General features: G+C 49.1%; 1 protein-coding gene across 2 annotated transcripts; it reads right to left on the bottom strand.

Annotated features, from left to right (window-relative positions):
• Positions 1–2,534: 2,534 nt before the first annotated feature.
• On the bottom strand, positions 2,535–12,896 carry KLHDC2 (kelch domain containing 2). Of its 2 annotated transcripts, none has more exons than XM_017825496.1 (14): positions 12,771–12,896; positions 11,311–11,477; positions 10,509–10,588; positions 9,520–9,637; positions 8,341–8,456; positions 6,850–6,931; positions 6,678–6,761; positions 5,679–5,759; positions 5,544–5,602; positions 5,251–5,360; positions 4,730–4,802; positions 4,002–4,089; positions 3,594–3,646; positions 2,535–3,119 (listed from the first exon to the last, which is right to left on the bottom strand). In XM_017825496.1, exons 2-14 carry the CDS (start codon positions 11,464–11,466, stop codon positions 2,996–2,998), a joined length of 1,224 nt encoding a protein of 407 aa, XP_017680985.1. In that variant the 5' UTR covers positions 11,467–11,477; positions 12,771–12,896; the 3' UTR covers positions 2,535–2,995. The 2 variants fall into 2 exon arrangements, with proteins under 2 accessions (XP_017680985.1, XP_017680984.1); XM_017825495.1 differs by lacking the exon at positions 12,771–12,896 and adding an exon at positions 12,615–12,734.
• Positions 12,897–13,123: the final 227 nt, after the last annotated feature.

The following is a 13,123-nucleotide window of genomic DNA, read 5'->3' as shown; positions in this document are numbered from 1 at the left end:
TACAAAGGCATCATTTCTATATTAGTAAGCTATATAATAGAGGTTTCAGGCTACATTTCCCCCCTTCAGAGACTGAAAAGGATTCCATCCTGTTAAGTCTGTGCTGCTTACATGTAATGTTGAACCCTAAGGACTAACAATAACTACAACATTGAATCATCCAGCAGGTTAACCTGCAGACACAGCTGATGAGTACAGTTATTATGAACAGCTGTTTTATCCCGGTCCACTTTGGTAGCCACAAAGTAAGTTTGTGGCAGGTATTTTCAAAACCCTAAAGGACTGTATGACTTTTATGATACGAAGTGACTGAGTGCTAGTTACAAACTCATAGGTACATACTCACTGATGTAACAGTGGCTGCTACAGCCCCCAGACACCCAGGCCACTCTTGACTAACACTGCCCACCCAATCGTTTTGAGGAGTCAGTTTGCTGTGATTCTGACAATTCCCACATCATCTCCTGGCTTAAACATTGTATCCCAACCCTCCAGAGTCAAAACTCGATTGCAATCGTTGACCTAATCCTTATTAGCCACTGCCCCCCCTGCCCCCCATGAGTCTCAAGGATGGGGTATGGAAAAGTTCTTCCACTCTGTTCACTCATCAGTATCTCAGAAACTCCAAAACATTCCTACAAAATCCAGACACTGAGCCCCAGCAGGAAAACTTCCCCATTTCAACACAGAAAGCATGGAATATCCCTGGCATGTCCCTTACAACTTTTCCTTTCGTGTATTTCCAAAGGCTGAACATTCTCTGGCATCTTAAACTCAGGCGAACAGTCCCAAAAATACATTTACTCATAAGATGAAAGTTACAGCACATGAATAAACAAACATATCCTGGTCTGGGATCCCTGCAAACCCTCTGTGATCCCACCTGCTTTTCCTGACACTTTTCCTCACACAGACCCTGTCTGCCAGTATTTATTACTGAGGAAGCTGAGGGTGACGTGGGGTGGGTTTTGAGCCTCCCATGGCAAGGAAGAACCACTGTTCTGCTGGAATTACAGATTGCCAGGCCAGCTGGGTACCATCTCCATCATCCATGGGCTTCCCTGAACTCGGGAGAAACACCATCAGCCTGGACTTTACTGCCAGGAATGTAAAATCTGCACTTTATATCTTGTCGAAATATCAGCATAGAACTACAGTTTGGGTTGGAAGGGACCTTAAAGACCATCTCGTTCAACCCTCTGCCATGGGCAGGGACACCTTCCACCACTATCCCAGGTTGCTCCAAGCCCTGTCCAACCTGGCCTGGAACACTTCCAGGGATCCAGGGGCAGCCACAGCTTCTCTGGGCAACCTGTGCCAGGGCCTCCCCATAAATATGTTACACTGCTACTTCCCCTTTGTTTTATCCCATGGCATCAGCATCTCCCAGCCTGCAGAGCCCTCAGCTGGCAAGTTTATTTCCCTAGGAAGATGCTCCTTAANACTGCTGATAAAGCATTGATTGTCCCCGGGGCAGGGGAGGAAGGAGCAGCTGTGTGCTCCCTCCAGCTCTGATTGTCCTTTGTTTGTGTGCAGGAGGAGCAGGACCAGGATCAGCCGGGAGTGGAGGTAAATGTTTGTCTGCAGCTCCATAAGTGTGGAGGCCCAGGGCTGTGTTCCCATGGGAGCCCTCCAGGAGCCCCCCTGGGCTGTTTGAACCCAACTTAATTCTATTTTTTAAAAACAACCTCCTTTTCTTCCTGCCCTGCTCATCTCCACAGCCTCCATGAAACCAGAGCTGGCTCCATGGATGTTTGTCCCTTGTTTTTGCCTCTGGAGGTGCTGGCACCCCCAGGAGAGGTGGCTCTGGGCTGGAGGATGACACAGTGTGCAGGGCAGGTGGTTCTTTAGTTTGGAAGTTTCTTTACCTCTAAAATTGCTTCCAACTTTTCTGTAATGACAGGCTGTGGGTGTTGCCCAAGGCTGGGAATAAGTGAATTCCTTTAAATTCTTTCATGAAGGAGGATAAGGGTGTCTGTCAGGGGGGGAGCTGATGGTGACCCCGTGAAGATGTAACAACATTTGGGGGTCCCAAAACTAAGATCCATCCAATGATGATTTGACCCCACCCTCTTCTTCCATCCCCCAGCCCAGTTGAGCAGAACTGTTACCCTGTGGAGAGGAGGAAGGGCAGGGGCTGGGAGTCAGGATAAACCCATGGGATCTATCAGGAATTACAGCACAGGAATTGTTCTAGAAGTCCAAGTTTTTAATTGTTTTTTTGAAGACAGCTTAAAACATGATTCTCCTGGTTCCCCACAGCAGCATGGCCTGTTCCTGTCCCCCATGTCCCCTTGGAGCTGGGGCAGCCAAGGCAGCCCTGCCCTTCTCCGTGTCCCTCCACCCTTGGGGCTGCTCCAGGGGAGTTCCACAGGTACGGACACGGCTGGGAACAGGCTCAAGTACTTTCAGTTACACTCTCAGGGCAGAATATCTGCTACCTAAGGTTCACAATTGAAGTTCCACAACATAAAAGAGTTCCAAAAAACCAAACTACAGCCAAGCAGAGGAGGAGTGGTGCTTTGACATCTCGAGGTTTACGACAGTTTATCGACTGACAACGGACAATTTCCCAATCCTGCTTCTCTGACCTTAAGCATTTGTGGCAAAATGTTAAGCTGTGGATTACAACAGGACCTGCAGCCTGGCCTAAAGCAACACTTCATGGTTGTGGCGTGCTCAGCATTCCCTGTGCAGCCTCCAGAGTCCCCAGCTCCTGGACTGAGGACTCTCCAACATGTGTCTCCACGGGCTCAGGGTGGCCTCACACCCACCTCAAGGTGCACAACCCCAGAACTAGTTTCAGCTTAGGCTCAGGCTCCATCTCCACTTGCATTAAATACATTTATTGCAAACATCTTGACACAAAAATAGGTTCTCTCTAGGCCATTCACATGCAACGTAAAGGCGAGAAGCGACTACCTAGTACGACACAGAGGTTTAACCTACACACCTTTAATGTTCAGATCGTTTCCCCCCGGGGCCACCCCAGGGCTCAGGAGCCAGAGGTGTTGTTGCTTCCGAAGCGCTGGTTGACACTGTGCAGCAAGTGCTTGGGGAGGCAATTCCAGGAACTGGCCAGCATCTCCTTGAAGCAAATCACAGCTTCGAGGCACAGCCTGGGAGAGGGGAGACAGGGATGCTGTCAGCAGGGGTAAGGCTGCAAGGGAAGCTCGTTCCTTGGAGATGGTTCTCATCAGCAGTGCCAAACACGTGCTGAGAGGAATCCTGCTCCATCCTCACAACTGGCTGCTGCTCTGCCAGCATTCCTTAGAGGAAGAAGTGTTTTCCAGTATTTTAGGAACGTAAACAGGTCTGGTGGTAACCCTACACCACTTATCCTAAAATCACAGAATGGTTTGGGTTGGGAGGGACCTTAAAGCTCATCCAGTTCCACCTCCTGCCACGGGCAGGGACACCTTCCACTAGCCCAGGTTGCTCCCACCTGGCCTTGGGACACTTCCAGGGATGGGACAGCCACGGCTTCTCTGGGCAACCTGTGCCAGGGCCTCACCCTGCTCACAGTAAGGAATTTCTTCCTGATATCTAAGCTGGGGACACGAGAGTTTAATGTTGAAGTCTTGCTTTCTTACCTTACAAGAGATCTTGGTTGTAGGGAGAACACAAGAATTTCGTTACTGTGAGCCTGGGGGTGGGGAGAGAGAGAGAGAGAAGAAAATGGGTTATATGAGTTCACACTGTTACAGCAGGAGCCCAGGCTCACCCACCCAGATCATGGAATCACAGAATGGTTTGGGTTGGAAGGGATCTTAAAGCCCATCTCCTTCCAACCCCCCACCATGGGCAGGGACACTTCCACTAGAGGAAGCCTTCAGGTTTCCAAGCCTTCAGGCATCTGCACTGAGGGACTTTGGACACAAGCAAACCATGTCCTCCTCAGGCTTTGTTTATGCACCTCTGTGACCCCCACAAGATCCCAATGCCAACTACAACCACCTCAAGAGCCAGCACCGGGAAGGGAACGCTCCAAGTCAACTTACAGCTTTGGAGTGGGCGAGCAGGTTGTTGGCACAGCCCCCAAACACAATCACCTCTCCCTCCTCGCTGGCACAGGCCGTGTGCCACAGCCTACAAACAGAAGGCAGCACTGTATTAACCCAGAAAACCCCAGGAAGATCCCTCCTCATCCCCAGGAGCACTGAAAGCCAGGCCAGGAAACATGGCTGCTTTAACTCATTAACCTGGATCAGAGCACTTCCCAAACAAGATGGATCCCAGGAACTCCAAGATGTGTTTTCCATGCCACACATGTGCACCACAGAGGTTTTTGATGCTTTAAATTGCAGGTCATCAACTCTTATTTACTCAGCAGGAAGCCAAAACCATCCTGGGTGTGCATGGGCTGAGCCATCGGCTCAGTGACACCGGCCAGTGCCCGGTTTGCTGGGACAGCAGGGACACACTGGTTCCAGTTAGCTCTGCTGCTGGCAGTCACAGGCCTCTGCAGCCAAATCAAACCCTAAATCCCGAGATCAAACCCCAAATTCCATGTTTCCTGCCATTTCACAGCCACCGAGCCAAAGGCTGCCTCCAGCACCCGCCCTGTGTGGTGCTCACCTGGAATTCTGGGAGCACAACACACCTGCACCTCTGGGACACATGGAAAACAAGAGCTGTGAAGAGGAACGTGTGTCCTGCCTCTCACAGCCACCACTAAGTGCTTCCACGCTCCTTTTATAACAAGTTTCCAGGAAATTGCCTGCCATACCTTGGTTTTTCGGAATAGTTATGCTCAAACTGTATCCACTCGTTCTTGCTGATACAATAAATCCAAGCATCACCTGCAAACAAGCAAAAGTCCCAAATATAAACAGGATTCCACTGGTTCTGTCACATTTCCTGCAATAAACACCTACTCCAGTGGAGCACAGCCCATTTCTGTTCCTAAACAAATCGAGTATTTTAGGAAAAACCTTATAAAACATTGGTTCCCGTTTGACAACAGGTGTTTAATGTAACAGAGGTTTATGGGAGTGAAGATGGAGAACTGTAAAGCTCTTACTAACTGCAATTTGCATTAGATACACTTGTAGAGCAGATGATTTGCTATAAATAATAGTGTCTCCAAACACTCCACATCCTGCTCTGTGGAATTAGCTGTTGGCCGTGAGGAGCTGGATCACAAGTGCACAGGAGGAATTCAGAAGGAATTCAAGCAATAATTCAAGTTTCTGTGCACAGCTGCTCAAGAGCACAAAGACAACACCAAATCCCTTTGGAATGACTTACTCAGTGGCTGCTTGTCTGTGGTGAATCCTCCAAAGAGGAAGAGGTGATCCGAGGAAATCGGTGTTAAGGAATGCCACGACCGGCCGACTGGGCAGATGCCTTGTGTGAGTCTGGATTGCAATGAAAACACCCCAAATTACACAGGAGGGACAATAAAACCCCACTGCTCTTTTCTGCTCTGGTTATTTTTCAGAGATCTGCAGGATTCAGCTTCGCCCTGTGCATCTGACCCAACAAGTTTGATTTCTTTAGACACAGCAAAGAATTTTAGCGGATCAAGTTTTAGTACCCACATTTCGTTCCACTCCCAAGTGTCCAGGTCCAGGTAGTAAAAGTCGTTCATCCTGGACTCCTACAACAAAGCAGATGGTGGTTCAGACACCCAGCTTAGGTTTGAGCATCCCAGGGTTAAACTGGGCTGGGCTTACCCTGTATCTGCCTCCGAACACGTAACCCCTGTTCCCAACTGTGGCACAGGCGTGAGCGGCTCGAGGGGACGGGGTTTTACCCTGGGAAAGGAAACAGTGACATCACAAACCAAGGAGAAAAAAAGGCTCAGAGAAACTCAGATTAAAGGCCAACAAGGAACAGAGTGAAAAAAACCCCCAGCCAGTAAGTCATTCTGTGTGCAGACTCGCTTTATGATAGATGGAGGATCAGCAAACTCATTAAAAATGGGATTTATTTTTTTCCCTCTTGAAGTGTATAAATTTTGCTTTTAGCCACAAAAGACAGACTGTAAATGAGACAGTGGCACAATAAGTCATTACATGCATAAATCATTAAGTGTCCAAGGCCAATGTGGATGGGGCTTGGAGCCACCTGGTCTAGTGGAAGGTGTCCTGGCCCATGGCAGGGGGTTGGAACTGGATGGGCTTTAAGGTTCCTTCCAGCCCAAACCATGCTGAGATTCTATGGTTCTATTAGATGTTATTTTTCTTGAGTTTCTGAAATCCTTGAGGCCTGTGTGCAGTAAGACAAAGCAGTTCTTTGGCAGTCTGGGGTTACTTGTCTCAAATTTCGTTTCCTCCAGCTCCGTGGCAATAGCACCCCTTTTCCCTGTTCCTGAATACTTCAGGGACACTTCAAATGTGTGCATTTGCAACTGGGAGTGTTTAATTCTATCTTGGCCACACTTCAGCACCCGAGTGACACGTCCCAAAGGCTCACATTGCAGGGAGGGTGACAGCAAACCACACATTTCATTCTCTGGAGCTCCCCGTGAGCACAAGGCCACTGAAGCGTGAAAGGAAGCAAGTCACAGGGAAAAGGAAAAAAAAAGATGATGACAGATCAAAATAAAAGGCAAATTTCCTGGTTTTGGAGAGTGGATCTGTGTAGATGAATGGTTTAAATGGCTCCAAGAGCACTACAGTGTAACATTACTGAGCTGTAACTTAATTAATTGACACAAGACCAATAATTACCGTAGTTATGGGCTGGCTCCAAGTGAAAGTTTCAAGGTCCAAAACATGCACGTGGTCGTTCCACCCTCTAGGAAGACCTGAATTCTTTGAGAATCATAAATAAGCAACAAGTTTTAATAAGCACTGATTAAATATTGAAGTTGAAATAGAAATGACTTTCGGGGTTACTTACCCAAAAAGAGGTCTCATCGAATTCAAACGTTCCCCGTTGTTTCCCTTCAGGAAAATAGCCATAACCTCCAAAAAATATCAGCCTGAAAGGAAACACGGACCAAGTTCTGTGAGAAATCCTGTCACAACTGTTGGTGTAAATTAAAGTTCTGTAAAGGCTGTGCTCAAACTGGAAAATCAGAGAAGCTCCTTTGGCTTCGCTACTTTCAGTGCATCCACAGTGCAAGTTTTCCAGGTGTGGGGCCCCACTTCTTGCCTAATCGACCCTACCACCCACACTAAATCCCTCTGGAGCTGCTTCCCAGGCCTCAGGCTTCCAAGCTTTGCTCCAGTTCCAAATATATGAAGCCACCAGGGTGTGCTGCCTGGTCTCTGCACTTCAGCCTTTGCCACCAGGGCTCCCACAAGGCTCTCCCGGGGTTTAAATGGGATTTACCTTCAAGTTTTATCTTTGGGTTTTAGCCTCTGTAAGAAACCAATGGCATGGCCTTGCCAAGAATTCCTACTGGATTATGGAGTGATGGCAAACAATCTGCACCACCTAATTAAACACCCACAATTCAGATTTACATCTGAACTGATCACATCAGGTATGGTAATGATGAGCTCTCTCTCCACACCAAGAACCTGAAAACCAGCACCATGGGCAATTTCATGGAATCACAGGATAGCCTGAGTTGGAAGGGACACACAAGGATTTTTCTATCTTTCCTGAGTCTCTGCAGCAAATTCCACAGTAATTATCCTGTGAGCTCTCTCTCCATGGAATGGCCAAAGCAGCACAAGCTGCTCTAAAGTTTACTCCAGAATCACCACAAAAATCACAAAATGGTTTGGGTTGGAAGGGACCTTAGAGCTCACCCAGTCCCACCCCCTGCCATGGGCAGGGACACCTTCCAGTATCCCAGGTTGCTCCAAGCCCTGTTCAACCTGGCCTTGGACACTTCCAGGGATCCAGGGGCAGCCACAGCTTCTCTGGGCAACCTGTGCCAGGGCTTCACCACCCTCACAGGGGAGAATTTCTTCCCAATATCCCATCTCTCCCTGCCCTCTGGCAGTGGGAAGCCATCGGCCCTTGTCCTGTCCCTCCATCCCTTGTCCCAGGTCCCTCTCCAGCTCTCCTGGAGCCCCTTTAGGCCCTGGAAGGGGCTCTCAGGTCTCCCTGGAGCCTTCTCTTCTCCAGGCAAACACCCCAACCAGCACCACAGTGAATGAATAATGAGAGGAGGGTGCAAGTCAACAACATTTTTGCCTTCAACATCTTGTCTCCTTCATCTTTCCCAAGGTTTGCAATGCCAAGAGGCCTTCTGGCATCTCTGGGACACGCTCCCAACTCGGTAAAAACACCACCAGCAGTTCATCCAACACATCCCTTTTTCTGGGCAACCTCAAGTCCTCCTTGAGTTTGAACAAGCAGCTCTTGTTCAAACAAAAAAGCAGAGCAAAGACATGACCCAGAGGGATGAAAAGGGAGTCCCCGTGGGGCCCTTACTTGTTCCTGTAGACCCACACCCCGAGCTTGTCCTTGGACGAGGGGGGCACCCCCTCACACTCCACTCGCACCCACTGCAGCACCTTGTCCGTGGATCTGGAATTCAACATGTAGAACTGGAGGAAATAATAAAAAAAAAAAAAATAAGATTTGTTTAATCTTTTCATTTTTTTTTTTCAATCCAAATTTGTTCAAAGCTTCGGTCTGACCGGTGTTAAAACAGTAACTTTTAATTAACGTGCACTGGCAAAGGAAGAGAAATAATGAAAAGTCCTTTTCTTGGTTGAAAACTGGAGCGCTGAAAACATCTGCAACAAAATATGGATTCACAAATCCTTCATCCTTTGCGGACTCAAACACTTTTTACACAAGTAGAACAGGTTATGAACACTGAGTTATAACAGGTTATAACACAGGTTATGAACATTGAGTTTCACCATCCAGAAGCTGATGTGGGGTACACTGAAGGTGTGCACAGAATAACAACTGTCTCATAATTCAAAAAATGATTAAAAAAAAAAAATCAAAAAAAGTGGGGTTTGTTATAGTACTGTCCCTTCTCTGCACGTTGCATCCTTTCACAGGGAGAGAAATAGCTGCTACACGTGTACAAAGGAACTGAAATGTAAGAATGCCAGAGCAGGAAGGAAGTCACACCTTATACAGGTAGTTTGTTTCAAACTGTCTGCAAAAATTGCATCAAGCTCCTTCCAGTTTATAGTTATACATTTAAATATATAAGTCTATATTTAAATATATGTCTATATTTAAATATATAAGCTATATATTTATACAGGCCTAAACTATTTAATTTAAACCACATTGCCACAACATCAGAAAATATTATTAATTAATTGTAGCTGGCAGGGTGGGGAATCGGTCACAGGTTGGACTCGATGATCTTGGAGGTCTTTTCCAACCTTAATGATTCTGGGATTATCAGAGACTCCAGAGAAGAGAAACATTTAAACCACCACAGAGCAGTTCCAGATCCCCTCCTGATATTATTTCAGGCAACTCTGGCAATTCCCATCTTTCCAAAGCAGCAAACTCAGAGGCACGGGGTGAGTTTATGGGGTGAATTGCACAAGAACAGAAGAAATGCCAGGTCAGGGTGCTCCTGTAAAGCTTCCAGGGCACAATCCTCATGGGAAATGATGGAATAAACGGATTGCTGACCTTGTTTGTGTTGCCCCGGGCGTGGTGCCCTCCAAAGAGATACACCACTCTGTCCACACACACGGCACAGCTCCCAGACATGGAGGGGGGAACATCTCCCTCTGTTTTGCTCTTCTTCCTAAAAGGAGGGTGTAAAATATTTCACCTGATCAGAACAGACATGAATGGGTTCATCTGGAGCAGAATTTTATAACAATGCCAGTGTGGTTGGAGTTCCAGCTGTGGACACTCAGTCATGAATTCTTCACACCTCTGCAGGTGAAACCATTTAAAAAATTAAGCTGGGAGGATGGAGGGGGTGGGGAAAATGTAATTTAATTAACACATGGGGGTTTTTTTGGGGGGAGTGGGAATCCTGTCTGCCCAGGTCAGGAGTTTGGAATGTTCCAAATCCTCAGGCAAAGAGGAAGCACCTGTCTAAACTGCAGGTTTCTGTTTTGCTACTGGATTTCTCCTGTTTGTAAACATCACAATCACAAAGAGGAGCTTCCAGCCCGTGTCCAAGGCTGTCCCCAACCTCAGGGAGGGCTGGAAGCATGGCTCAAATCCCCCTTTCTGCAAAGCACTGAGGAGTTTCTTTGGCTGCATCAACGTTTAAAAACAACTCCTTGAGAGAACAACAAATTAGAAAACTCAACAGGGCTTCCCTGAGTACCACTGCCATCAAAACTGGTACAAATACAACTCCCACGTTCTGTGTCCTATCCCAGGCATCCCCAAAACACTTCACACTGGTGATCACACACTCCTGTCCAGGCTGTCTGTCCAAGCTGCCTGTCCTACTTCACTTTGGGAAAACATATTTGATGTTTTTACAGAAAAAACCCACCCAAATCTGAAATGTTCTACACATTTTTGCAACAGTTTGATAGGTGAGAACAAAGAGTTCAGGGAATTCTTTCCCTGCTCAGCCCCTCAGAATGGTTTCTATATCAATTTAAGGATTTATCTGATTTTTTTTCCCAAATTAAGTTAATTATTTACTGTACCATCTTCCAGTTTCCATGTTGTAGATCCATATTTCATCCCTAGGCAGGTAGAAGTCATAAAATCCCCGAACTTGGGCATTCTGCAGAACAGGACAAAGGAGAAAAAGCAATGTTAGAAGGATGTTTGACACGTGGAATTACAGACTCCTGGGAATGTTCACACCCCCTCAGAGATCTAATCACAGGACAGAGCACAGCAGGAGCAGTGCCTGTTGCACTCCTGTGCCTCCCACCCGCACAGAGAGCAGGAATCAGCCTAATTTAGTGTCTGCTGAGACCACATGAGCTCCCAGGCGGGTAAATGGAAGTTAAACCTCTGGTTTACAGCCCAAGCCAGGGAGCAGAAACGAGCCAAAATTTCCTTCTTAATTCCCCCACCCCCTGCACAACACCAATTTATGACTGAGCTCACTGACAATTCACCTTGCTGTCAAAACTGCAAAATCATTTTGTGCTGCAGCACACGCACCTCCCCCCCCCAGCGTGACACCGACCAACCTTGGGATCTTTCACACCCAAAATACAGCTGTGCTGACAACTCTGGAACACAATCACCCCTCCCACGGTGCACAATTCCAATCAGACAATATTCCCTACACGAGCTGCCAAACAACACCCCGCCCCTCCTCCCCCTCCCCCCAAAAAGTCATCTACGTGCCAAGGTTCGACACTCGTGATTTATTTCAAGCGTTGCAAAACACCTCAGTGCCGTGTTCCAATTTGTCAGCTTGGAGGGATGACTTCTCAGAGTCGCTCCCAGAGCAATGGGATGGCAGGAGGGTTATTCCAGGAGGAGCTGTACCTTGTATCCTCCCCAGACGTACATGCAGCGCCCGTCGGTGACGGCCACGTGCCCGCTGCGCTCGGCGGGGCTGTCGTTCTCCAGCTGCTCGAAGCCGTCCTCGGATGGAGCCGGGAGCTCCTCGTCCGCCTGCAGCTCCTCGTTCTCATCCGCCATCTCGGGACGTGCTACAGGCACACAGAACCACGGGGTTATGGAATATCCTGGGAGGGAACCCACACGGAATCGTCCAGTCCGGCTCTTAAAGTGAACGGCCCAGCTCCAGCTGCCGGGTTTGAGCCAAAGTCTGTGTTTTCTTAAAAGGAAATTAAAACCTTACCCATGAAAATCTTGCAAAGCAAGAATTAAAAATTTCTGAAAAAATTAAAATCTTACCTATAAATACATTAATTGATTTGCCCAGGGAAGCTGCGGCTGCCCCCGGATCCCTGGAAGTGTCCAAGGCCAGGTTGGACTGGGCTTGGAGCAACCTGGGATAGTGGAAGGTGTCCCTGCCCATGGCAGGGGGTGGGAATGGCTGAGCTTTAAAGTCCCTTCCAACCCAAACCGTTCTGGGATGTCAAAAATCGAATAAATTTGACAGCTTTGCCTCCAATACGGTTTTCACAAAAGTGGAAACTCACGGACCTTTCCCAACAAAGCCCCTTTGGGCCCAAAGTCCCAAGCCGTGTCTCCCACATGCAAACCTTCCCACAGCTGTTCAGCACAGGACGTGCCACCTATCCCACATAAAATTCCACAAAACCAACCCCCCTGCTCCCAGTCCCACCAGCACGCAGAATTCCCAGACCCCAGTGTCCCTGGAAGACACCGATCCAAAGCTCAGGGGAGCCGGACAGCCCGAGTTTGTGCAACCAAAGCCAGGGAAAAGGTCCTGCAGTGGCACCACCACACCCTGCACTCCCGGGTTTGACATTCCAGGTCCGATATCCCGGGTTTGATATCCCGGGTTTGATATTCCCCTACGCCGCTCCTGAGGGACTCCTGTTTAATTTTAATTGCTCCTGTGATTAACCCACCACCTTCGGGGGGGTTATCTCCGAGCTTTAATTACGCTTCACATCAGAAAGCCTTGCCCCGCAGCTCCGTGAAACCCGCCTGCTTCGGGCTAGCGGGGTTTTCAGTGATAATATATACGATACACAGATACATTTTATATGAGGTGTATTGTTGATGTTACCCCTCAGACACGCTGGGCCAACGTCCCCTTCAGCCATTTCCGAGCCCCCCTCAGGTCGCTGCAGCCCCACACCCCGGCGGGATGGCGGGGTCTCCCGCCGACACCTCCCCCTGTCGCGACATACCTCAGAACGGGACGGGCCAGGCGGGGGCTGCTCCCGACACGTCCCGCTGTCGCGACATGCCCGGCACCGGCCCCAGCGCTGCCCCGCCGCCGTTACCGGCCCGGCCCGAGCCCGCCCCGCGCCCCGGCTCCCTCAGCGCCCTCGGCCCGCTCCTACCGCGGTGTCGGGGCTCCCCTGAGCCCCCCGGCCCCACCGACGCTCCGGGGCTGCTCCTCCGCCGGCCCCTCCTCCCTCAGCGGCCGCCCCGCAACATCCGCCGGGCGGGACGGACCTTCCGGCGGCGCCGCGCAGGCGCCGGGACCCCGAAAATCACCCCGGGGGCACCCGGGCCCTCCAAAATTAACCTGGATGGGCACAGGAACCTTCCAAAATTAACCTGGATGGGCACCCGGGCCTTCCAAAATTAACCTGGATGGGCACCCGGGCCTTCCAAAATTAACCTGGATGGGCACCCGAGCCTTCCAAAATTAACCTGGATGGGCACCCGAGCCTTCCAAAATTAACCTGGA

Source organism: Lepidothrix coronata, unplaced genomic scaffold (assembly GCF_001604755.1).
Source record: "Lepidothrix coronata isolate B3197 unplaced genomic scaffold, Lepidothrix_coronata-1.0 Scaffold119, whole genome shotgun sequence".
Taxonomy (NCBI): Eukaryota; Metazoa; Chordata; class Aves; order Passeriformes; family Pipridae; genus Lepidothrix; species Lepidothrix coronata.
Note: the sequence above shows the minus strand (reverse complement) of the source record. Positions and strands in the feature narration are given on the sequence as shown.